This window comes from Thrips palmi, unplaced genomic scaffold (genome assembly GCF_012932325.1).
Source record: "Thrips palmi isolate BJ-2018 unplaced genomic scaffold, TpBJ-2018v1 HiC_scaffold_17, whole genome shotgun sequence".
NCBI classification, from domain to species: Eukaryota; Metazoa; Arthropoda; class Insecta; order Thysanoptera; family Thripidae; genus Thrips; species Thrips palmi.
In genome coordinates, this window is record NW_023144626.1 from 11,252,155 (window position 1) to 11,278,855 (window position 26,701).

The 26,701-nt window shown below is 46.7% G+C and overlaps 1 protein-coding gene across 3 annotated transcripts; it reads right to left on the bottom strand.

Moving 5' to 3' along the window:
* Nucleotides 1–10,901: 10,901 nt before the first annotated feature.
* On the bottom strand, nucleotides 10,902–26,587 carry LOC117643675 (enteropeptidase-like). Of its 3 annotated transcripts, none has more exons than XM_034382690.1 (12): nucleotides 26,469–26,587; nucleotides 22,767–22,854; nucleotides 21,928–22,056; nucleotides 20,775–20,888; nucleotides 18,845–19,050; nucleotides 17,496–17,691; nucleotides 17,340–17,393; nucleotides 14,399–14,554; nucleotides 13,900–14,000; nucleotides 13,552–13,719; nucleotides 12,480–12,639; nucleotides 10,902–11,490 (listed from the first exon to the last, which is right to left on the bottom strand). In XM_034382690.1, the coding sequence occupies exons 1-12, from the start codon at nucleotides 26,472–26,474 to the stop codon at nucleotides 11,075–11,077; spliced, it is 1,794 nt and encodes a 597-aa protein (XP_034238581.1). In that variant the 5' UTR covers nucleotides 26,475–26,587; the 3' UTR covers nucleotides 10,902–11,074. The 3 variants fall into 3 exon arrangements, with proteins under 3 accessions (XP_034238581.1, XP_034238580.1, XP_034238582.1); XM_034382689.1 differs by lacking the exon at nucleotides 26,469–26,587 and adding an exon at nucleotides 26,212–26,460; XM_034382691.1 differs by lacking the exons at nucleotides 14,399–14,554; nucleotides 26,469–26,587 and adding an exon at nucleotides 26,212–26,460.
* Between the last annotated feature and the right edge of the window lie 114 nt (nucleotides 26,588–26,701).

Here is a 26,701-nt window from a genome sequence, read left to right on the forward strand (position 1 = left end):
ATATTCATGGACTGTGAACGACATGTTATTGCATAGAAATAAAGTAACTTCGAAAAGCTACTTCAAAGTGCGAGCGTAGCGAGCTTCAAGCCAACGACGTTTGTTTACTTTTAACTGCAAGATGAAAGCAAGGAGCATGCTTTGAAATGTCCATTTGTTCGTGGCGTGGTTGCTGCGACACGTCAAGTCGCCTCCAGGTGCGTCCAATAGCGTTACGCGCAAAAATTAAATATGGCCATCGCTCCGCTCGGGCCAAAAAATGGGGGGGGGGGCTCAGCCCCCCCTGGCTGGCGATGGGGGGGGCTCTGAGCCCCCTCGTCACCCCACTTCCGACGCCACTGTACAAGGGTGAAGATCGTGTTATCTGTAGATGAAGCAACTCTATCTAGAATTAAGGCGAGTCTGGGGGCTGGAGCCCCCCAGCATGCAACAAGTAAGCGTGAAAATAACATATATTTATTGTATACGCGCAGAAAATCATTTTTCTGCCTCTTATTGAAACGGAGCGTGCACCCAAGGCATCAAATACTTATTGGCACGCAGAGCTGAACTAAGTCGTTCCACTCGGTATGGAGTCAAGCATGTCGTCCTGGTGGGTCGAGTGCCAGCATGCATGTCTGCCAAGTTTTCGGCTCGGGTTCAAAACCTCGCCTTAATATAATTTGTTTCTGCGGGTCTTTAATGAAAACTAGCGTTGTTTGTACGCTGCGTGTCTACAATAATAACTGGTGTTGTTTTCACGCAGCCTGCCTGCAAGGTTCTTTTTTGGCTGAGCGAAGGCGAGGCCAGTTAGTCTAGTGGGGTTGAAAAACTTTTCCTGTCTGCCTGTCTGTGTGTTAAATGTTTTAATGAACTCTGTTATTTTTTTTCCTGCGAGGGGTCGCCCCCCTCTCCGAGAGAGGAAAGAAGTTTTAAAAAATTTTGTGGCGAGTATGCAAAGGTTTTCATTTCGCGAGGCGGCGTCGCAGCTTCACAAAATTCATCCAGGTGTATCCAGCAATACTATCTACACCTGGATAAGGTACGGTATATCATGAGACACCATCACGCAGCTCATAACAGACACCCATGGTTTTCTGCACCAGTTCACATGACGCCTTGTACACTATAGCAGAACAGATACCTTGGTGAAAGGCTCCATGGTGTCTGGTCTTGGTCCCGTGGCCGTGGCACGTAGCTTTGTGTCATTTGAAGGGTGCCTAAGAAGTATAACCGACGATGGACAAGCCATGGCCTGCCGAAGGCAGGCTAGCGCCGCAGGTCAAGGTAGGTACGCCAGGCGCGGATTGGAGGAACAGGCCGCGAGACATCACGAAGCCTGTTACGGCAAGACGCGGTCTGGCTTTTAAAACTTCAAAAAAAAAAATACTGGCGGTTGTTCAATTTGGAAACTAGAGGTTCAATTTATGGATCTTGCTTAGGTGTAACGCCAGAAAAAATGTCAAGTCAATACGTTAAATGGTTTGGCCTAAATCATGCGCGCAAGGCCCAAAATGTCGCAATAGAGTAGAATGGCTGTAAAGTTGGAACGGTCTAACCTAACCTGTAGAAAATAGTTTACAAAATGTTGTCCTCTGGCCGAACGGTATCGAAATTTGAAACCAATCAGCCACAGATTTAAAGGATTTGATGCAAAGAATTCAAAAATGTAAAAAAACGAAAATCTGCTTTTTTGACGAAAAATGACGAGCCTTCCCCTTCACGTTGGACAGTCGGAAGACCTGACGTTCGATCTTAACCAAATACGGTGAATCGCCATCTATTAGTGTCTGGCGTGGAGTGACCCTCTAAAATGATTTTTCCCAATGTCCAATTCTTTCGTATAGAACGCAACTCACCATTTTTTTGTCATTTTTAATTAGTTGTCAAATTTAAAAATTTCAAATTTAGCAATTTGTAACTTACTCACACACTCTCAATCCCGGAATGAGACATCACGTTTAAACGAATGTGACAAAGTGTCACGTTCCTTTGAGCATTGTGTCACATTCGTTAGAATGTGAATAAGCTGATTTTTGGCTTATTCACCAAACGAATGTGACTCAATGCTCAAAGGAACGTGACACTTTGTCACATGCGTTTCAACGTGATGTCACGTTCCTGGAATGAGAGTGAACCATGTATCGTTAAGGCAACGTTATCTTGGCTCCTATTGGGCGTGGGTCTGCGCTCATTGAGAAGGGAAAGAAATTTTGCGTTGAACTGAGGCGAGTTAAGGTTACCAAGGAAATGACTCTAAAGTATTTTCTTCTCGCCGTTTCGAAGGCGTGCATTGTATGCTGTGTCTGGAGTTTGTGTGCCAAGCATGCACTAGCTAGTGCATTCATGCCATGTACACGCTTCCTGATATAGACAACTCCCTATCCCTTCTGCACTAGATTTAACCATGCACGCTTTATGACTTGTAGCGTCCAAACTCCGAGTGTGACATCTCGACACAATTGAATCAAACTGTATTTGCTATCGTTTTTCAAGCTTTTCCTTTTGCTTTCTTCGTCATGAGAGGAAAGACCACCTCGGCCTATGCAAGCTGCCTTCAGAAATTGGAAGACCACGGCCTTAAGGTGGACAACGCCATAGACTGGGAGGATGCAGAAAGAAATGCATGGTAGAGAGTGTACCTTCGCATCAAACTGTTTCGCTGTGTCTGGCACATTATAAGGGTAAGTTCACCTTTAATTTCGTTTAATAGCCTTACTCATAAAACATTAAGAAACCTCAACACTTTTCATTGGCTGAGCGATAGCGAAGCCTGTTACTCCAGTGGGGTTGAAAAGTTTTTTTCTGTCTGTCTGTCCGCACTACTCCTCCTGAACGGCTCGGCCGATCTCGGTGAGATTTTGCACACTCTTTAGGCATGTCCTTGGCTCGGCACACGCGAAATCTCACTATCGTAGCTCTACTGGTTCAGTTTTTATAGCCGAAAAACACCTAAAAAAAGCGAAAAATCGAGTTTTCTGCAGGCAGGATGCCTTCTGTCTTGAAGAAGGGGGGGGGGGGGTCTGGAGGCGAGCCCCCCACGAAACATCGCGAAGCCTGTTACGACAAGACGCGGTCTGGCGTAAACCTACCTTATTATTTTTTCTTTACATGTCTTTACCTTAAATATTAATTGCATTTGTAAATAATTTAACTAACTACAAAGCAAATGGCCTTAACTTATTGGCAATTAGAAAAATTGAATTGGTCATACCATACTGATGAGGCTTGAAGCTTGTTGAGATTAATCACCAAAAATTATATCTTTCCCATTTTCTGTAGTGTCTTGAAAGGAAAGCGAAATCGCTGTGACTGAGGGCCGTATGGGAAATCTACCACAAGGTAGAGGAGAGCACAACAACCCTCATCCTCCATCTGTGCTGCCTCCTCCCTCGCCTTCCTGGGAATAAAATAAAGGACGGATATGGTGAAAGACTATCTCCAAGAAGTCACGCATGTCTCAGTCAAATTTAGGACAATGCAGTTCTTAGATTATGTCTATGGTGAATGGGTCAACCGACCTGACGTAGATGCTGTGTCAGTCCATCAACAGGGCTGTGAATGCAGCCATTGATGACGCTCACCCCACTGTAAGTACCTCAGTATGTATGTTTTTGACGCTGCCAGTAACAGAAAATCAAATTTTGTTGTCAATTATTTGTTAGCTGAGCGATAGCGAAGCCCGTTACTCCAGTGGGGTTAAAAAACTTGTGCTGTCTGCGTGCGTGGGTCAGTACGTGCGTGTGTGTGTGTGCACTACTCCTGAACGGCTCGGCCAATGTGGCTGAGATTTTGTAGGGTCATTAGGTATGTCCTTGGCTCACATCACACCAAAATTCAGCTTTCTATCTCAAACCGTTTGGTCATTTAAGCAAAAAAAATAAAATTAAAAAGCGGCAGAAAAACGACAACTTCTATGGTACATTCAATTTTTTGTCCAGTTTCATGTCGTTTCCTAAATTTTAGACGGTGCTGATGACGAAAATAGAACCCTTTCGGACCCCCGACCCAAAGTTTAGTCCCATAAGTGTAGATTTTGATGAACAAATGCAATTTTTTTAGGGGATCGAGCCCAATTCTACGGTCTGTCTAGCAAAGCAGCCTGCCGAAGGCAGGCTAGCGCCGCAGGCCAAGGTAGGTGATACGCAAGTTGTCGAAACTGGCGCAGCATCGCGAAGCCTGTTACGACAAGACACGGTCCAGCGTACAGCTACCTTGTTATTGGCTGAGCGATAGCGAAGCCTGTTACTCGGGTGGGGTTGAAAAGTTTTGTCTGTCTGTGTTTGTGTGTGTGTGTGTACACTATTCCTCCTGAACGGCTCAGCCGATCTGGCTGAGATTTTGCAGGGTCGCTAGGCATGTCCTTGGCTCACCACACGCTAATTCAGCTTTCTATCTCAATTCATTTATTTAACGTAAACAAAAAACACTTCAAAAACGGCAGAAAAAAAGGCAACTTTCTAGGTACGTTCAACTTTTTGTCAAGTTTCATTTTGTTTCCTACGTTTTGAAGGTGCTAAAGCCGAAAATAGGATCCATTCTGCCCCTTACCCAAAGTTTAGTCCCAAAGTGTAGACTGGTTTATGGCGTCAAATGATTCTTGAAATTTCACACTGGCACTTTCCTGGATCAAACAGCTGCATTTTCCTGAAAATTAGGTCATGAGCCTGACATGTGGGAGGACCTGCAGGCTGAAGGTCATGAATACTTCCCAGTGGGCAATGTAAACTCTAACCCCATCGAGAATTTCAACAGTATTCTTAGAGATAACTCAGGCCCCAAGAGAGCGTTCACCATCAAAGACTTTCCCGCTGTGTTTGCATCGGCATTGGTTACTCTACGCATCGGCTCGAGGTAAAAATTGCAGAGATGACAATGCTCTGAACATGCTCCAGTTGCATGTCTTGAGCGATGCTGGAAGGGCTGCCCCTCCACCACCTCTACCCAGAGGACTGTCACATCTTCGGGCACCTACATTTGAACAAGAAGGAGATGAAGCTAACGATGGATCTAAATCTGGAGACATAAATCATGAAGAGGTGATGTACATACGTTTCCTAAATAGTGAAGAATTCCATCAACGCATGAGGGAGAAGGCAGCCACTCTGAAGGCTGCTCATGTCGCAGCTCCAATTGTCCACCAACACTGCAGACAGTTGGACTGCGAGGACTATGAAAAACTTCTGCAGACTGATGGAGACATGAACCCAGTATAACCATCACAAGAAGTGGTCAATGTTGTAGAAGGGGTTTTCAAACGGGCAAAGGAAATACTGCCAGCACGTCTGCACCATGGTGCAAACAAATATAATTGAAAACTTCATCCAACATGAGGTTCAGTCATTGCCATCGCCATCCGTAATGGCTCACAATTACTGTGAAGTACATCAAGGAAGTAAACTTACCTTGCTGTAGGACATAGCTGTGGCAGCTTTGAATGATATTCTTCTCGTGACAAATCAATTCTTCAAAAAGTAGCAGAAAAATGATAACTATCAACTTAGGAAACATCAGGCAGTCATCCGTCAATAAAAATTTTGTTTTCGAGAGAAAAAGAATAACAAACGTACCACTTAACCTCTTCAAAATGTACGTCAGATGATTGACAAACACAGAATCGTGCAGTAAATGTCGAATTCAGTCTACATATATTCGGTTTGAACGTCCACTTCAACCTATCCGGCTATTTAATAGCGTGTGTCATGGCTTATTCTCTTTGAAAAACTATACTTTTTAAGATCACGATCAAGGTACAGGTCCGCTTCACAATGAACAAAGCCTTGCAGGACGCAGCCAACACTCACACAATGTCCTTCCCTGCCTTCAGCGATATTTTTCGAGTTCTGACTTTGACCCGGCAAAAAAAAATGAGAACTTATCAAAAGAAACATCTTACATCTGTCTAAAATAGAAAAGCAGTCTAATTTTTCTACTAAAAAAATGCAGTTTTGATTGAGCGGGGCTTTAGCGTTTCACGTTGGCCCGACAGGATCTGGTAGGCAAGCAACAACAAAACAGAACAACAAGCACTAAGGCGTCGCCAGGGCCCCCGCTTGAGTTCCCCCCGCGGAAATGGCACAACTTCCACGATCAGACGACAGTCGGCGCCGATGATATCTCGACATCCGAATCCGATAACCCTAGAACATCACTAACCCGGCAACCAGATAGTGAAAAACAAAAGTTTCCGAATGATAGATTTTGATGATCCGAGGCTGGCCTCCCGTCGGAATGACGTTAGAGCGCCCGCCGCCGCCTGGAGAAGTTGAACCACGGTCCTGCCTGCAGTGTTAAAAATCCACTAATGTTACAACACAATCACCTACAGTAATGCTGTTAAATAACAGTATTGTTTTGTGTCTGAACGGGAAACCCATCCAGAAACAACACTTTCGTTTTATAACAACTTCCTTGTCAAGTAACAATAATGTAATCGTGATTCGAAGCAGATGTGTTCGGCCGAACTGGCAGAGATTTTGCAGGGTCATTGGGTATATTCTTGGCTTGCCACACGCCTTCCATCTCTCTCAAACCATTCAGTCAAACCAACCAAAAAACACTTAAAAATCATCAAAAAAGGCAACATCTCAGCACCTTTCCACTTTGTACCAAGTTTAACGTCGCTTCTTATGTTTTTGAGGGTGCCGATGACGAAAATTGGACCTATTCCGACCCTTCGTGTACCGTCTAGCAAGGGAAGGAGCCTGCCGCAGGCACGGCAGCGCCGCAGGCCAAGGTAGGTGTAAACGCCTGGCATTGTCGGAACTGGCGAAGCATTGCGAAGCCTGTTACGACAAGCCACTGTCTGGCGTACACCTACCTTGTAGTTGGAACACTGTGAGGTTGGACGCTGTGGATCCACAACGAAAAGGCTGGACTTCCTGACACAACCTCCACGTTGAGGATCCTCAAGGCAAAGAGGCGTTGTAGATGCCGTCTGAGAGAGACGGAGGGATAATGAGGGTTTGACGAGGATGTGACAGCTACGTTGCCGCGCCAGCGACTAATTGGCTGAGCGATAGCGAAGCCTGTTACTCCAGTGCGGTTGAAAAGTTTTGTCCGTCTGTCTGTCTGTGTGTGTACACTACTCCTCCTGAACGGCTCGGCCGATCTGGCTGAGATTTTGCAGGCTTATTAGGTATATTCTTTGCTCGGCACACGCGAAATTTCACTATCCTAGCTCAACTAGTTCAGTTTTTATAGCCGAAAAACACCTAAAAAACGGCGCAAAATCGATTTTTCTGCAGGTAGATCACCTCTGTCTTGAAGAAAGGGGGGTCTGGGAGGCTCCGCCCCCCAGCCTCGACAGGTTAAAGAGTTACAAGGGTCAAGATCGTGTTATCTGTAGATGAAGCAACTCTTTCTAGAATAAAGGGGGGTCTGGGGGGCGGAGCCCCCCAGCATGCAACACGTAAGAAGTAACCGACGATGGACAAGCCAATGCCTGCCGAAGGCAGGCTAGCGCCGCAGGCCAAGGTAGGTACGCCAGGCGCGGATTGGAGGAACAGGCCGCGAGATATCGCGAAGCCTGTTACGACAAGACGCGGTCTGGCGTATACCTACCTTGTAGGAAGAGCGTCGTCTGTAGTCGTACCCGGGCCGGTAGATACCAGCTCGGCGCTTTACCGTTACCGTGAAACGGGGTAATTTCGGAGAACTCTGCCCGGAAGCAAGGCGATGATGCTCCCATCTAACGGCCAACTTGGAGGCTTGTCCCGTTGCGCGCATCGCATCGGCCTCATTTGAAAACATCCAATCACTCACCCGGAGGTCAAAACAAGAGCAAACTTCAAGAGATAGAGTGGTTTTTGTATTTAACACTTTTTACCTAAATTCGCCTTAAACGTTAAAACTTTGGCAAGCTGAAACTGTTAATGGGCGGTTCATGAGGTGCTTGTTTGTCGATTCGAACATGTTGAGAGCATGCTGTGTCAAATTTTCAATCATCTTGGTCAAATAGTTTGGTTGGTGTGCACTCTCCAAAAAATGTCCTGTCAACGCCGTTAATTTATTACCAATGTTTGCTGTTATGCAATTCACGGCGTTTGCTGTGAACTAGTTCACGGCATTCACTGTGATCTCGGTTACAGTGTTCACTGTTATCTGGCCACAGTAAACGCCGTGAATTGGAGCCTGATTTGCAGTATTTCGGTGCTCAGCAGCGTCAAACTCACAGTGTTTACTGGGGACCAGATCACAGTGAACACTGTAACCGAGATCACAGTGAATGCCGTGAACTAGTTCACAGCAAACGCTGTGAATTGACCTACAGTGAAAACTGGTAATAAATTAACGGCATTTACAGGACATTTTTGGTAGAGTGTGGGCTCAAAACTGAAAAATTGTTACTTTACGGGGTAATTTCGGACACATAAACGTCACGCCAGGGAGAGTAGGTATGTTCTGAACACTTTCAATTGCGCAGGGTTTGAGTAGGGGAAGCTGAAGAGCTCTTCTAAAAGGTGAAGATAATCCAATAACAACGATAATCCCCATTGCCACAGCGGTTGCTTTGTGAACTTTGACTTTCATAGAAAAAGGGGCAAGGCTACATCTGTAATCCTTTTTTTTTTCATGTACATATCCTGCCTCGATGTCAACGACTGTTTTGTGACTAATTTTTTCATGTGACATGAGAGTTGGACTTAGCGAATGGCAGCATATCTCGCCGGTTTACTACAATTGAAATGAAAGGTTTCCCAGTGAGCCCCTATCTTCCTAACCGTACATACGACACGACTACTTGCTTTTCATATGCATGTATGTAATCGTATGAAATCTTGAAGAGGAAGATTTACGATTCATTTACGCGTTAAGTATGGCCCGAGTTGCATATAAAAGCTTTTCGGTCAAATTTTTAAAAATAAGCCGCCTTGTAGCTCCACTAGTTCGACCCACTCTCCCTGAAGCCGAACTATTAGTTCAAGTTCAAAACCATGACTTCAAATTACGTATGAACGACCACCCCTACCATACCTCCACATCTCAGCCCTTACGAATTTCTCATATAATCATGTAAGCACTATAGAAAGAGACAACGATCGATTTTGAAACCAAAATCAGAACGAAAAGTCGTTTTTTCCGGGGGTGTCCGAAATTACCCCAAAACACGGGGTAATTTGGGACACTGCTTCGGACCCTCCAGTGTATAAAAACGGTGAGGCGCAGATATTTGAAATTAGCGCCAAATCGAAGCTTAAGGTGGGTAGATGATAAACTTTGACCCTCAAGTCCATGACAACACGACAACTTTCACAATTTCTAAAACAACCTCTCAAAAGTGTCCGAAGTTACCCCGTTTCACGGTACGCTAGCGAGGCGGCTGAGAGGAGACGGGTCCAGTAGCGCCAACTATCCGCCGCCGGCCCGCCCGGCAGCTGCCTCCGCTGGACGCTCCTCCCTCCTTCCCCCTCCCCGCCGCGCTGTGTCACGTGGTCACGCAGGCATGGAGCCGTTCGGGGCGAGCACGCGGACATGGTTGTGGAGCCACAAGGTTGTCACGGCCTCGTCAATGGATAACAAGAGGGCAGGTAGCCGTGCGGACCCTTCGCGCATCCACAACCCATCCTGAGGTTGTAGATGCCGTTTGGGGGGCAGAAGGTTGTGGTGTGGATCCTCAACGTACAACCTCTCAGTGAACGAAGGACATCCGAAGAGAGAGATACAGAACTCTAGCGAGCTGTAAGGTGACAAGATTATATCCTCACTTAAAAGATCCTGATATGGTAAATGCAAGATTCAGTATTGGTTTGATTTGATTATCCTATGAAGAGAATCATTATGAAAATATTATAATACCTATTAGATGCTGTTTGATTACCTGACTTTAAACTACTACACTCTTAAGGTTCTTGAAGAAAATGCCTTAAGGACAATTCATTTGATTGGAAAACATTGCAGTGTGGATGCATCCACTGCGGAAGGAAAAATGTTAGCCCTCATGGAGATGCATAATTACTTGCTATCAACAGCTGTACAAAAAAAAAAATTAAAAAAAGTTTTTGGCTGAGCGATAACGAAGCCCGTTACTCCAGTGGGGTTGAAGAACGTTGCCTGTCTGTCTGAGATTTTCCAGGGTCATTGGGTATGTGTATGTATGTCCTTGGCTCGCCACACGTCAAAAATCGTTTTTATCTCAATTTCTTCATTTATAGTAAGCAGACAAACACGCCAAAACGGCAGAAAAGGGCAAGGTTTACATGATCGGGAAGAGAATTTCGGCCATAAGTATTACCCTTAAAGGGTTTGACACAAAAATCTCAAGAAAGTGAAATCTGTTTTTTTTTTTTACGGAGAATTACGAGTCTTCGCAAGGCCGTTTTCGAGCCAAGGTTGGTTGCAAAGTCGAATTCTCTTTTAACTGCGAGGTAAGGTACGGGTTGTTAGGTTGGTTTGGTCAGGTTAGGTAAAGCTTAAACTGGGGAAACTAACCTATCTCAAAACTCATCTATGAGTGCTCTGCATGACATGGAGACAGAAGCAACGAATTAATGTGCCTTAGTGGGCCTCGTGTGAGAGGGACGCAGAGCGGCGGAGAGGCAGCCAATCAGAACGCATTGGTGTCCCCTGGGCGAAACCCGCCCCGGGGAAACCCCGTGCGAGGCTGGGTATGATAGTTAGTCGCGGTCAGACCGGCCGGCCGGGTTTCCCGCCTTGGGAGCAGCGCACGATTTTCTTCTCATACCGAAGCCTAGTCTCGCGCAAGCTACCACGCGCCGCCGCCCAGGGGACACCAGGCGCTCGCTCTGCGTCCCTCTCACACGAGGCCCACTTATGTGCCCCATAGGTCAGCCCAATGTGCCCCGGGCCGGGGCGTATTGGTCCACTTGTAGGCCTCCTGGGTTTTCTTCTTTTCGCGACCAGCATGCTCGGGAAAGTGTTGGAACCGGTTTCCTGAGGTAAAGTACGAACCAAACCAAGACTTGGCTAAGACAAAAGTTTTATTGCTCGTCACATACGTTGCTAGTAGCCAAAAGGAAAACATCCAGACCAATGTGCCTCACTCTCCTCAATGATCTTTTTATCCGGAAACGTTTAAATACAGTCTTCAGGAAAGGACCCCCTCCACTCGTACACTTCGATTAGCAGTTTCACCTCAAGGAACAGCAAGCGACGAAGGTGGCGCTCTGATTGGGCGTGGTGTCGTTGTCAAAGACACATCTGATCCTTTCGGTAAGTTTGGGCGAGGTGTCGCTGTCGAAGACATCGTTAAGTTTGGGCGAGGTGTCGTTGCCAAAGACACATTTGATCCTTTCGTCAAGTTTGGGCGAGGTGTCGATGGCGAAGACATGGATGCTCCTTTCGTCGTTACTTCGGTGGCTTCTGGGCGAGGCGGTTGCGGCGCGGAGCGCACCGCCGAGTCGATCCAGGACGCGTACTCGCCGAAGGTGGTGTTGGTGAAGGCGACGATGCGGCTGCTGTCGATGCCGCTAGACACGACTCCCACCAAGTACCAGACGCCGAGGTGGCGGGCCACTGCGCCGCCGCCACTGTCGCCTTTCAGGATGACGCCTGTAGGGAGCAGAGCGCACGGAATGGAACAGTTCCAAACGCAAAAGGGTTCAATGGGGCCATACACACTAAATTACTATGTAGGTTTTTCTGCGCGCCAATGCACTAAATTAAACATGCACTCCGTAACGCGCGAATTTGTCGACAAGGTTTTTCTGCGCGCCAATGCGCGAAATCGTGCATTGTCACGCACAGATTCGCGCGTTACGGAGTGCATGTTTAATTTCGTGCATTGGCGCGCAGAAAAACCTACATAGTAATTTAGAGTGATACGATGGGGTCCCCCCCATAGCCCCTAGATAGCCGCCTGAACGGTAGGCAAAAAGTGCTACTTGGCGCCTGTAAGCAGGCAAAAAGTGATACTTACACCCCCCCCTCCCCCTCGGCCTCTGGATCCGCCACTGCGGTCACACTTAACAACTTTTCAAAACTAACCCGGACTTCGCAAAATAACAAATTATTAAGAGCAGCAGAAAGAGTGACAAAGCTGCACTCTGAGTCACTACGAGCCTGAGAGTGTGTCTGGATCGCCGAAGAACTACTCTACAAACTGAAGTGTGTACTCAGTATGCATCTACAGATGCATACTCATAAGTACACACCTACAGATGCATACCTAGCTGAGTACACATCTACAGATGCATACCTGTTAAGTATGCATCTGTAGATGTGTACTCAGCCAAGTATGCATCTGAAGATGTGTACTTGATACTGGGCATTTATATGGTGACAAGTACACACCTACTAATGCATACTTGCCAAGTATGCACCTACAGATGCATACTTAACAGGTATGCATCTGTAGATGTGTACTCAGCTAGGTATGCATCTGTAGGTGTGTACTTATGAGTATGCATCTGTAGATGCATACTGAGTACACACTTCGGTTTGTAGAGTACTGTCTTGAGATCTACTCAAACCTGGGTTCACTTTTTGATCCCCGTGGTCCAACTCCTTGGATTCGCCACTGAGTGGCGAGCAGGGCTTACCTCGGTCTCGCACGGAACAAAACTTGTCGTTGGTGAGGTAGCTCACGGCGAACGCGGCCGCCTCCGAAATGGCAGTCAGGCACTGGCGGCGCGGCAGGAACGGCAATTCGGCGAAGTGCAGCTCGTCCAACACAGCGGACCCGTTTCCCCAGCCCGCCACCTGCGAGGGAGGCGGAAAAGGGACGAAGAGTTAGCGGCCCCTCGTGTAAGTATGCGCACCACATTAAACCTGCCCTCTCACAATGCACACTAACAATGCATTCTTCAACCCCTCTTATGAAAGCCATCGTAACTCGCTTCGCTTGGAAGCCGGGAGGCTATCGTAACTCGTATGAAGTCAATTGCCTGAGCGATAGCGAAGTCTGTAACTCGGGCAGGGTTGAAAAGTTTTGTCTCTTTGAGTGTCTGTGTGTCAGCGCTACTCCTGTAGGGCACAGCCAATTGAGGCTCTGCAAATTGGATGGAAATACTTCTCGCCAAAATATGACGAGACATCTCGCCATGTTTTGGTCAGACCTGAAAGCGCTGTTACACTTTTTACACTTTTTTGTCTCGCCACAAAATGGTGAGACACAAAAGTCTCTCAACCATCGCGTAAAGGCCGTAATGAGCCGTGGTCAGACGCACAGCAGTCTTGCCATTTTGTGGCATCCTAGACCCAAGTAACACCCCCCCCCCTCCGGTAAAACATATTTCCGCCGTACCTGCAGGCGGCCGTAGCACCAAATACTGGCAAGCTGGTGAAGAATTTTTGGCATTTACGGCATGCTAATTTTGAGGCAAGCAATCTGGCCATCTAATATGCTGTGTTAATTTTCTTTGAAGTTTTTAAAGCCGATTCTTCGTTAGCATTTTTTTTTCACGGTGAGGATGCACTGAGAAAACCTTACAAACTATTTCAGGCCTTACAAAGCAAAGCAGTTTGCTAGAACAAAGTATTTTGAGCATACATAAGCTTGCAAAGAAAATACTTCCTAAATTACGAACTGTTACTTCGTATAACAAAGTGAATTAGGTTGCACGTATGTATGCTCAAAATACTTGGTAAGGTTTTAAGAGTGCGCCTCCTTACGGTGATGATGTCCTCCGCCGCGAGCGAGGTGCCCTCAGCGCGGGAGACGCAGAGCGTGCCGATGCGACGGCCCAGCGGCGCCGGCTTCTCCAAGTGCAGTATGGCCAGGTCGGCGTCGTACTTGCCGCGGAGGCCGTAGTAGTCGGGGTGGATGATCACCTGCGAAACCTGCCAGGTTCACGAAGGTTAAAATCAGGTGAAGAAACGGCGAAGGAAGATGTAACAACAGCACCGCCATGCTTCCGAATTTGTGTGTTTTAATTTCGGTGACGACTCTACGAAAGTTGACACAAAGTTTGAAATCCATTTCCCCTGTGGCATTCGAAGATCTTGGGAATGGGCACTCACTTTGGACTTGTGGACCCCAACTGAATCCTTGTTCCAATCTGATGTCAGCATCCCGATGGCAACGTAGTAGTTCCCTTCTCTGGACTGAACACAGTGCGCCGCTGGAAGCAACAAAGTATTGAATAGAAGCCTGGAAGAACAAGCTAGAAGCACTAACTATACGACTTTTTCTTAATCCGATCACTTTTTGTGACCAGGAAGATTTTTTGGAGGACGATCTTTGACACTTTTTATTCGAAATGTTTTCCCCTGAAACATTGCAACTTTTTACTTTGTCGTTAAAGTGATGGTATACACTGGACGCAAAAAGTATACGGTGAAAGTACGGGAAAAGTCTGTTCCACAATTTGTCTCGACCATCCGTTCCGTACCAGTTTCATTACAGGAGCTCTTATGGGACAAGTACGGACGTTCCGTACGGTTTACCGTTCTTCCATATTCTATTCTTCTGTACATTTTCCCTGCGAAAGTGTGGATTTTTCTTCGTATAGTCAGTCACCTGTGATGAGCGCCGACGCGGATAGCAGCGAGGCGCCACACAGGTACTTGTACTCGCCGTGGACCTTCTGATACAGCGCGCCGTGCCAGGGGAAGTACTCCGGACGCGCCAGAGTGCCCGACACCAAAGGTCCGAAGAACCGCGCACCACCGCAGCCTGCCATCAAATGTGACCGGAACGACTTGCAGTGTAGCGGAAACCTCACCACGTGAAAATTTTGCACACTAAATTTCTATGTGGGTTTTTCTGCGCGCCAATGCACGAAATTAAACGTGCACTTCGTAACGCACGAATTTGTGCGGGACAATGCTCGATTTTCCGCATACTGGCTCATGAAATCGTGCATTGTCGCGCACAAATTCGTGCGTTACAAAGTGCCTGTTAAATTTCGTGCATTGGCGCGCAGAGAAACCTACATAGTAATTTAGTGTGTGGGTGTCACAACAGTATGAACTAAGGATTTTTCTTTACATTACTAAACAAAGGTCCATGCAGGAGTCTTGTGTTATGTAACTATCATTTTGTATTACAAGAAAACACGGTGCACTTGTATTATTAAACAGTCTCTAGTAAGCCGTCTTACAAAAATTTTCTTCAAAATCCAAAATACGCTTTCGTGACAGCCGATGATGTTAATTTTAGTGTGTCGGAAGTCACTATTAACACATGTGCATTGGTAATTGACGAAATTGTCACTTTTGATTTAAATATTAAAGGATCTATGCGAAAAAGTTTCTCATATGCAACGCTCGACCAGCCGCCCTATCGTTTATTCCCGCATTGTGCTTAAAGGCGGAAACGCAGCACCAGAATCCACGCAACAAACGACTTAAATATTTTGAATTTTGAAAATTTGAATGGTGCATTCCAACGAACGGGAGGATACGGTTAAAACAATATAGGGGTTAAGTGTGTGAAATTGATCGTTCGACCGCTAGGGGCGAAAAACCGCAATTTGCCGTATTTCAATGATTTAAACGTTGTAAAACATCGATTTGACAACCGCGAAGTAAATTGTGACAGATTGTCACACAACGAAACATAAATGAGACTAATTTGTACGACAATTTCGTAGAACATTGAATTTGATTGGCAATGTAGTATAATGCAGTTCCTTGAAAAACTGGCGCAGTTCAGAATGGTGTGGCACAAAGAAAGCTTCAAGAGGCTAACGGATAATTGGCTGAGCGATAGCGAAGCCCGTTACTCCAGTGGGGTTGAAAAGTTTTGTCTGTGTGTGCGCGTGTGTGTGCGCTTTACTCCTCCTGAACGGCTCGGCCGATTCGGCTAAGATTTTGCAGGGTCATTGCGCATTGCTGTATAGGAAGCCAAGTTTGGAGATAACGACTAAAATTTCGACGTAACTCACTGGTAGTATCAAACTCCAATTCATGCTATAAAACCTTCATAAACAGTTACACATGATTCCTTTCTACTTATTAAATTGATTTATATTCATATCATTTTGAGTCCTAGAACTTGATACGAGAAGAAACTGTTGGTGCTCAGGCCATTTAAAGGAAACCGTTACCAGTGAAATTTCAACTTTTCTTCCTGTTAAATTGAATATGTGCCCAAGTCAAAGGTTTTATTTCAGAGATTTGTTCGACCAATGACTACCTTCATTTGACCAAAAAATGAGCCAAATCCATGACAACGTATTTTCAGTAGAGCAAATTTTTAGTAATTTTGACTAATTTCCCTAAGGAAAAATACCTTAATTGGAAGCACCACAGTGTTTAACCCACTTCAACCTTTCTTCAGACTTATCAGAAAGGAAATCATAAACCAAAACCCTCACTGGCGTTCAAAAAAAATTTTTCATGAAAAAAGTGAAATAAAACTTAAGTAAAAAGTTCAATATTCAAAGTGCTCCTACTCCTAAACCGTTTGATATTTTTCAAAATCTTTTGGTTTGGGAGTTCGGGGGGTTGGTCCCTACAAGTCAACCAGAAATAAGTTAAATCTGAAATAGGTCATTTTAGGGGTTCGGTGGTTTGGCGTGGTATGGCCCAGGTATATCCTCAGCTCGCCACACACTTAAATTCAGCTTTCTCTCAATGCATGTGGTCATTACAGCCAAAAAACACTTTAAAAACGGCAGAAAAAGACAACTTTTTAAGTACTTTCAGCCTTTTGTCAAGTTGCATGTCGTTTCCTCTGTTTCTGAGGCTGCTGATGACGAAAATAGAACCCATTCGGGTCCCCGACCCACAGTTAGGTCTCATTGGTGTAGATTTTGATGACCAAATGCTATTTTTTGAGGGGATCACGCCCATCTCTACGGTCTTATCTAGCAAAGCAGCCGAAGGCAGGTTAGCGCCGCAGGCCGAGGTAGGTGTATACGTCTGGCGTGGATTGTCGAAACTGGCGCAGCATCGCGAAGCCTGACACGAAGCCTGAAAAGACACGATCTGGCGTACACCTACCTTGTTTTCTATTAGGTGGAGCGCCGCTCTATGCTGGTTGTGTGAGTTATATGACCTGTCACTAGGTGCCCCGGGCTGGGGCACCAAGTGACAAGTACAGAGATATGTAGGAAGTGATTTATATAATAGAAATAGGTGTTGTCAAAAAGCAACACCGTGTTTTCGTGGACAAGGAAGGATCAAAGCAAGCTTCTGAAGTGTAGGCAGATTCATTTCTCGCAGAGTATCGGAGTGAGTGCCAAAATCTTAAAAGTGTCGCTGGGTGCCCCACCCTCCTTTAGCGGCTCACAAGACCATGGATCAGCTAATTACAAGACTCCAGCGTGAAGAACATAAGCTAAATGATGACAAAGGGAACAACAGCTCGGTTGCTTTTTTTTCACCCTCATTCCACAAGGAGACAGAATACAGAAACAAGTTGATTCAAGTGAAAATTAGCTACGAATTCCAGATGTGCAGCTTCGGTTGTAAGTTTTGTAAACACCCCTCTGCAATTCAAAGGCATGACTTACCCTTGAGGTCTGCTTCGAAGTCAGCAGTCGTAGCGGGCTGCCAGAGTTTTCCTCCTATTGCGTTAAACAATTGTATTCTATTAATTTTGAGTTCTAGTATACAGTACTAGACGCATACCAACGACACATTTCAGTTTGCCGTGTGGATGGGTTCACCTGTATACTGCACGGGCGGCATGTCCTTCATCCACCGGAAGTACCTGATGCGGAGTCGGTCATACCCTTCCTTGATGCGCACCGTCACCACGAGCTCGGGCCGCCCTTGCGGCCACAGCGCCAGTTCCGAGGACCGACGCTCCACCAGAAACACGTGCTCGCCGGTAGGGAGGGGTGTGGCGCCAGGAGGCCGGTGCTAGAGACAGTTGGAGAATCTTTCAAAGAGAGTGCATCAAGAAAATCTGCCCTGCACGTAGGAAAACGAGCCGTCCCATCCGGGATAAACCAGCGCTAACACTGGTAAAACTAAAGCGTAGTATTACCCTTCGTTTTCAAGCGTAATCAGTATTCTCTTGAAATTGTTGTAATCAACTTTCCTCGATCGGCTGAAGGGGGCACACACTCAAAACAGTGCGAAGAATGTGTTCGCATGACAAACCTTGGTTTGCAGCTTGTGAAGGGCTTAGCTTGATTGTACTACAAACTTCGCAATTTTGCGAACAATGTGTTTGCAAGGGTTAGCAATAGTAACAGGATATTCGCAAATTGCGAAGATGCGAACTACTGATTTGCAATACGGTTGCGTTCTAAAAGTTAACGTAAACCTCCATAACTCAGAAACTAATAAGAGTTGGGGCCCCCCAACTTTGGGAATAAATTCATCTAATAGTGGTTGAATTTTGACCTCAAAATGACCTTCCTGTGACAAATGTTTCTAGGACATGCTAGTTTCACTTTACAGTATCCTTAAGTCAATCGCGTACTAACTCTTTGTCAATAGCAAACTGACTTTGAGTCAATATAAGGAACAGAATCTTAGATAGGTATTGAGGAAATAGTACTTCTTATTGCCGTGTAAATTACTCTTTAACTGAAGACAAAACGAGGGGTCCTATTCAAAAGATCTTATCTGCGCGTTCCCCCCAAGACAATCTTATCTTAAACGCAAGTGAATTTCACATAGTTTGATCATTTGATACAGCTACATATCAGTATAATTTGTGAGTATGTTCAAGTGAACCTTAAGATGGAAGATCAAAGAAACCAAAAGTGCATGTAGAAATGTTTCGCCTACCTTCGTATTTATTCTCAATGATCAAAATGAGTGAAATTTGCAGGCGTTTAAGATAAGATTGTCTTGGGGGGAACGCCCAGATAAGATCTTTAGAATAGGACCCCTCGAAAAAGTCAATAACAGTCTGAGAGTGAACAAAGCATTTTCCCCCCGCGTGCCAAGACATTCCAAACGGCAATTTCCAGGTAGCCCTTAGGAAAGCCATAACCAATGTCCATGGAGTTCCTGGAAAAACCAGGAACCTTTTACGCCGTGCACTGAAGTACTGACTCACCCAGTTGCTCCAGTGGCAGCCGTAGGCGCCAAGCCGGCTGCACGTGGTCCACGTCTTGTACTTGAGGCCGTGCGGCGTGGTGCCGTACACGTCGATGGAGCTGCACGAGCTGTCGTCGCACAGCGTGAAGTAGATCCAGCCGCGGCTCACGTTGTGCTGCACGCGCGCCGTCACCACCTCCCCCGCGGCCACCAGCAGCGTGTTCACTGCAGTCTTAGACTCACTGAGTTTTTCCTTCCCAGCGTATCGACGATTGTGCGCACTTATAACCGAGCGTATTATCATTTCCATTTGTTTTAGAAACTTCCGAGGGGGCAAAAACTCGGGATTTTGGTGTACACATGATTCGGAAAACGCAATGATTTCATGGCTGATTCGCCTTATTTCGCGACGCACCAGGGTGATGTTGAGCGTGATTGTGTGTGATTGTGTTCGGAAAGAAATGATTTCGGACCGATTTTGCCTAGTTTCGTGTGATTCTGCCTGATTTCGGTCGAATTTAGTGATTTTGGTTGATTTCGGATTGCTTGATTTCGCGTGATTCTCAATGATTCGCATGTGATTTCGGGGGCCGTGTACACATGATTGCGCGAGTTTTTGCCCCCTCGGAAACTTCATTATTGATTTCGTCTGGACGCATCTGTTGAGTTTCTTTTCAAGGGTACTTCAATGAAACCGAGACCAGAAGTCAGCGACAGAACGGGAGAAACAAAAGTGCGTCGCGCAGCCGTGCTGAGCGGCGGTGGGGGTTGAAATCCGCGGAGTGGGGGGCGAAGGTGGCGCGCGCACGTCACCCCCGTATTATGATGATTTCTTCTTTCTTTTAGGTTGTATTGGAAACACCAGTTTACCACCCAAACGTTAGCCCTTACGCGGGTAAGGTTTGCTTTGCATGAATATTTTAAATCTATGTGAATGGTAAGAAATTGCAAATTTGCTTAAAAGCATGTTTCATTTGCCTGTCAAAAATGTGCTTTTGGTGTTTCATTATCTTACTTCTGGCTCCTGCAACCAGATTGGTTCAAGTTTAAGAGGCAGCTAGGTCCCGCTCCTAAAACAACCGAATGCTGCCTCTCCGCTAAATGGCCCAGCTGCCAGCGTGTTGAGGATGAACGATACCATGCATTTAGAGACCATTCAAGTATGGACTCACATGTTTGCAGTTCTCTTTGATTCAAACAGAGAAATGGTACTCTTAAAATAAGTTTTTTGTTCTAACTTCATTTAATTTTAGAACATGAAAATTCAAACGTCACTTAATTGAATAACCACTCCTCTTGCCCATTATGGCCAAATACACAACAAGAAGGTAAGTTGCCATCAAAATGATTGCAAAAACATTACAAGTGTTTCCTTAAAGCTTCTTCAAATGCAGCATTTAGCTTAAACCGTTAGAACTTTCTTGTCACTATTTCCGGTGACAGGAGGGAGCAGAGCTCCGCGACACATGGTCGAGCTTGTGAACTGAGTCGTTGAGAGACTGTCCCGATCTTGTGACCCGCCGATCCTCTGATGATGTGTGCGACTTATTCCTTTTTGCTGCCTTTTGCTTGTGTCTGATATTGGTTTGCAGACACCATTGTATTCTGTACAAAAAAAATCCCTTTATTTTTTTAAAATTCAACTTAATATTTTAAAGCATTAATTCTTGTGTGCTGTATTGACCCTACTTTTCCTGGACATCAGTGAACCCCACTGTGCCCAGCACGGCCCCCGCCACTCTCCAGCACGGCCGGGCGACGCTCTTTTGTTTCTCCCGTTCTGTCGCTGTTTTGACTCCCTCCGAAGTACTAACGTGCAAACGTCAGTGAACAGTAACAAAATGCCAATTGAAGGATCCTTGGGCAGCTTACTCTAGCAGAAGTTGCACTCTCATCGATGAAGGGTGCAGCTTCTGCCAGAGTGACGCCACCCGGAAACATGGCCTCACCTTCACACTCTGCCGGGTCCTCATCCGAACCGTCGCTGCAGTTGTCGTAGCCATTACAGTGGGCGGACGCTGCAATGGAGTTGCCGCTTTTACAGGTGAAGTGCGGCTGCTGTCCTGCCGGGCAAAACTATGATTTCAAGTACAGCCAAAAAGTTCAGTCTCTCCGCTGCTGAAGAACTTCAAGCAGTCATCGGTTTGAACAAGGAATTTTCCTTTGTATTAGGCTACTGAAGGTAAGTTTGCACGAATCTTGAATAACAAAACTTACTATTGTGTTATTAGAAAAGAGTGTGCATTTGTATTGTAAAATAATTCACCCTAGATATGTAAAGCTGGCTGATTTGTATTGCAAAACATTTCTCCGTAATTCAAAACATTTAAAGACGCAGTGCAGTCCGAAACCGTGACAAAACCTATCAGAAAAAAGACATAATTTCATTTAAGATACGAAGAAAAGATTTGTCTTATTGAACGTAGAGTTTTGTAATACAACAAAAAAATCTTTGAAATACAAAAGTCGTTCTTAATTGGTACTAACTTAAGTGTGTATAAAAGATGCAGCCCGAAAAGAGCATGGCGTGTCATAGCTAACGATGGCCGATGTATTCTACACGTTGAGAGAGAGGAAATACCGTTATATGCGTTACTTTTTCATCGCCCCTGAAAAAGTTCCATACAGGTCCGTCCCTTCGTTCACTCCTTACGAGCTCATGTGTTTGTAAGCTTGCTAAGAATCTGACTTGTTCTTATTGCAAATAATTACCGTGTACTAGAGTGACATCGAAACATTTCGATTTTTGGCTGAGCGACAGCGAAGCCCATCCCGTTAACTGGGGTCGGGAATCCATTGGGCGTGACTCTGTCTATCTTGCGTTCCTTTTTTCTGAGGAGACCACTGGATGGATGAGATTTAAACTTTGCATACGATCTCTATAAATACGCGAGTTAAATATGACGGACGGGTTTTGCGATTCAGGCCAAGAAAGAAATTAAGCATTCAAGACGATACTGGACGTAAATTTTCACTTACGGCTCATGTTTTCTGTTATTTACAACCGTGAAGTTCACAATCTCGTTTTGAAACTCTTTTCCGGCAAAGTGTCCAAGGCCTGAAAAAATTCGTAAGGTTTCCAGAGTTTAGTCGGCAGTGTACCTCGACATAGTTCGGGGTCCTCGTCGAACTCGTCGCCGCAGTGGTCGTAGCCGTCGCAGTGGTGGGCTGCGGGGATGCAAGCGCCATCCTTGCACTGGAAACTGCCTTCCGTGCATTCGACCGGGGCCCCTGGTGGCAGCGGGAAACACGTAACGCGTCTTGATAGTACACTCTACTCTCTACGATCATCACTACTCTACAAACTGAGGTGTGCTCAGTATGCATCTACAGATGCATATTTGCAAGTACACATCTATAGATGCATACTCAGCTGAGAACACATCTACAGATGCATACCAAACTCGTCTAAGCATGCATCTGTAGACGTGTACTCAGCTGAGCATGCATCTGTAGATGTAAACTCAGCTAAGTATGCATCTGTAGATGTGTACTTGCAAGTATGCACCTGTAGATGCATACTGAGTACATACTTCAGTTTGTAGAGTACTCCTCGCACTTCTCACTTAACCTCAAGGGGTCTGCCTATACATGCATACTGACAATCCCCTCCGGGGCCTGGCTTGCCCCTGAGAATTACAAAATGTGGCACGCCGGCGGTCTTGGCCTTCAAATTTTGGCAGATAGAACGGTATTAGAGTAATCTTCAAATTTTAACAGAAAACGCCGCAGCAGTGCGTGTAGGCCTTACACTGTAAGGCCTACACGGCCTACAAAAGTACAGGGTCCAGGGATCGGTTAAAGATAAAATGTCAGCTCCAGAAGAGTGTCCTTTACTTAACCTGTCCTTTAACTTACACAGGCTATTGGTATTGCCAATGCCGGAAAGTACATAATTTTCGTCGTGGCAGACCCCTTGCCCGTACTTAAGTCTTCCTTACCTCGGACGACGTTGAAGGCCAGGAAGCACAGGCCGAAATGCAACACGAAGCCCTTCGAACCAAACCGCCGGCTCCGGCTCCGAAACATCTAGGCACCGTGGACCACAGTGTGAGACCAACAGGAAAAGTAGCGATACACATCGGAAGTAACTTTGGTCTGTTCTGAACTGCCTTTAATCCACCACGGAATTCCAGTCCGAAATGTGAACAATAAAATTTACTGAAATCAAGTATGGTCTGAAGCCTGCCCTGTCGTCCTGATTCTTAAATACCCGTACATGTGTTCTTTAAGGGTGGCCACCCTGCTGGAATGCTGGATGCGAATAGGACGTCCAGGATTCGTCCAATTGCCATCCCGTACATCCACGACCTACTAGATGCATCTTACAGCTATCCACGCATCCTGCAGGCCATCCTAGTTTCGTCCAACTTATCCAATGACGTCCGACGCGCATCAAGATTAGATCCTGTGCATTCCAGGCAGAAAAACATAAGGTGTCCATGACGTATCCACCGCATCTCTGCGTTCCGAAATCGTCCCATGTGTGTCCACGTATCTCATCACGAACCATCCGCAACCCATCCTCGCATCCTTGCCATCTCAGAGCCATCCGCCTCGTATCTCTGCATCCACGTGGCCAAATTGAATCACAGTAGCGTCCTAGTATCCAACCGTTTGACGCATCCCTGGCGCGTCCATGGCGTCCGCCTTCTTCCGCAAAGCATCCCCAAAACATCCAGCGCGTCTGCAACGTACCGTAAGCATCCGTAAGGTATCCAGACGACCCACCCTCATCCTGAGCGAATCCGTCGGCCTCCAGTCTATCCCAGCAATCCATTTGGCATCCCGAGTGCATCCAGGGCGTCCTGTACGCGTCCAAAGCGCATCCGGACCGTCCCCTCGGCATCCGAAATGCATACCGTCCACCTCCAGCCATCCTCTCGTCATCCGGAATGCATCCGGGGCGTCCTGTACGCGTCCTGAGAGAAGCCGGAGTGTCCGAAAGGCATTCCGAAAGCATCCAGGACATCCAGGATGCGTCTTCAGTACATCCGACGCATCTTGGATGCATCCAAAAGACATCCAATCCATCCAAAATGCGTTTAAAGGACATCCAACGCATCTAGGATGCGTCCAAAGGATATCCAACGTATCCAGGATGCGTCCAAAAGACATCTAACACATCCAGGGTGCGTCCACAAGACATCAAACACATCCAGACCACATCCGCAACATCCAGATGGCATCCAAATCACATCAGTGACATCCAGATTGCATCCGAAACACGTCCATGGCATTCATTCTGCGTCAACGCATGTTGGGAGACTTTTGGATGGGCTGGATGTGATTTGGACGCGTCGGAGACCCATGTTCCGACCACTCTTTGAAAAGGTCTCAACGAGATCTATTCAAATCAACAATAAAAATTTTCAGTTGGTCACCCCCCTTTTTTCAAGATAGAGTTTAAAAATCAGTATCTTGAAAAAAGGGGGGTGACCAACTGAAAATTTTTATTGTTGATTTGAATAGATCTTGTTGAGACCTTTTCAAAGAGTGGTCGGAACATGGGTCTCCGACGCGTCCAAATCACATCCAGCCCATCCAAAAGTCTCCCAACATGCGTTGACGCAGAATGAATGCCATGGACGCGTTTCGGATGCAATCTGGATGTCACTGATGTGATTCGGATGCCATCTGGATGTTGTGGATGTGGTTTGGATGCCATTTGGATGTGGTGGATGTAGTTTGGACGCGTTCTGGATGTGTTAGATGTACTTTGGACGTATCTTGGATGCGTTGGATATGAATTGGACGCCTTCTGGATGTGTTGGATGTACTTTGGACGTATCCTGGATGTCTATTGGACGCATTTTGGATGCACTGGACATCTTTTGGATGCATCAAAGATGCGTCGGATGTACTTAAGACGCATCCTGGGTGCGTTGTATGTAGACGGTCTGAATACGCTCTGTACTCCTACAGGACGCCCTGGATGCACTCGTAATGCCAAATGGATTGCTGAGATGGACTGGAGGCCGACGGATGCGCTCAGGATGAGGGTGGGTCGTCTGGATACTCTACGGATGCTATTGAAGCTATTCAGTCGCGATGGATGCTTTCGCGATGAAGACGGACGGCATGGACGCGCTAGGGATGCGTGTCAAACGGTTGGATACTAGGACGCCGTTGTGATATAGTTTGCTTACGTGGATGCAGAGATACGAGGCGGCTGGCTCAGAGATGGCAAGGATGCGAGGATGGCTTGGGGATGCTTCGTGATTCGTGGTGATGACGAGACAAGGATGCTGGGTGGATGCCACTTTTGCATGAAGCTTAAGAGTACTCAAAGTTCTTTCTCCTCTAAGAAGGAAGCGGTGGCCGAGGGGCTTAAGCAGTCGACCAGCAAGCGGAAGGGACCGGGTTCAACTCCCGGCAAAGTAGCACCACTTCAAGACGTTCATCACACATCAAGAAGACACCCAGCACTTCCAGACGCCAGTCCACAAGAAAGATCCATCGCATCCTCATCCGGAAGTCGTCTAACTCATCCAGCGCACAGGGGTCATCCGCAAAGCATCACTACGACATCCGGCACCTACCCTTACCACACCTCGCATGTGCAATGGATGCGATCTGGATGCGATTCAAATATTTTGGATTTTTTCAAGATGCGATGGATGTGGTTGGGATGCATTCTGGATGTCGAGAGGACGGACGGAGGCGGGTGGGACGCACTCGGGATCCTTTGGGATGGTTCGGAGACTTTCTGGACGCGCTCGTGACGCCCCGGCTGCAGTGTGGACGCCGAGAGGACTGCTGGAGGCGGACTGGATGCACTCGGGTTGCCTCTGGGACGGTCCGGATACCTTCTGGACGTGCTCAAAACACCCCGGCTGCATTATGGGCGCCGTGCGGACAGCTGGAAGCGGGTGGGATGCATCTAGTATGGTTCTGGGACGGTCCGGGTACCTCTGGATGCGTTCAGGACGCCTCGGATGCATTCAGGATACATCTGGCATGGAGCGGATACGCACTGGACGTTATTTGGAATGTCCGGCAGATTGTGAAACCTATGGGGTGGGATAGAGAGTGGAGGCGGATGTGATGCATTGTGGATTAATTTTGGATACATTTGGGATGCACCTGGGACAGTCAGCATACGCTTTGGATGATGTCTAGACGACGGACGGACACTGACGATACCTTCTGGATGCGGGAGGGACACCTCGATTGAGTCTCCGGATACGTAAGGACACATGCGGGACGATCCATGGACGAAGCCGGCGCGTTCTGAGACCATCCATAATGAGAAAAACCTGACGCTCTCGGGACGTCCGGAATACGTCCCGAAAATTCCGCTAGGGCAACCCACTGCACTGCGTGTTGCACTTTTCACCGTTTGGTTTCATAGAGGCATTGCATCATAAAAACTGTGCCACTTACCGTAAAAGCGTAATATGAACCACCAGTTAGTAAGTAGAAGTAACACATTACCACTCTGGGCCCAACAGTGACCAAATTGCAATTATGCAACCACTACATGTAGCATTTCCATGCCGTAAATACCCGAGTGATGTCACAGTCATACAGCGTAATTCCGACTAGTCTGCACAAAAGTCCCCAAAGTGCATAGCAAACCGCCTCGCCATCGGACACGACAGGCAATGCGCTCGCATCCGCAACGAAAACAAGACACGTACTCCCATTCTTGCGCGGTGCCAGCGTGCTGCAGGACGCGTCAGGACGCACTGGCCAGGACCACCGACGCTGGTCGTCACTCGGATCACGACGCACGACGCGCAGCCTCCGACGGTGCGCGCGTCACTGCGACCGCGGCGTGCAGGCAGGAATCCCGCGCGGCCGCCGCCGACTGGACAGCCTTGAGGACCAGCCGAGAGATCCGCACACTCTGTCTCTTTCGCACTCGCAACTG

Excerpts from the sequence above, each read along its gene's own strand:
- LOC117643675 (XM_034382689.1), bottom strand. The coding sequence starts at position 26,259 with ATGTGTTACTTCTACTTACTAACTGGTGGTTCATATTACGCTTTTACG. Across the intron at positions 20,889-21,927 it reads GGACCCCGAACTATGTCGAG|GACAGCAGCCGCACTTCACC; the intron begins GTACACTGCCGA and ends TTTGCCCGGCAG. Across the intron at positions 19,051-20,774 it reads GGACCCGGCAGAGTGTGAAG|TGAACACGCTGCTGGTGGCC; the intron begins GTGAGGCCATGT and ends CTAAGACTGCAG.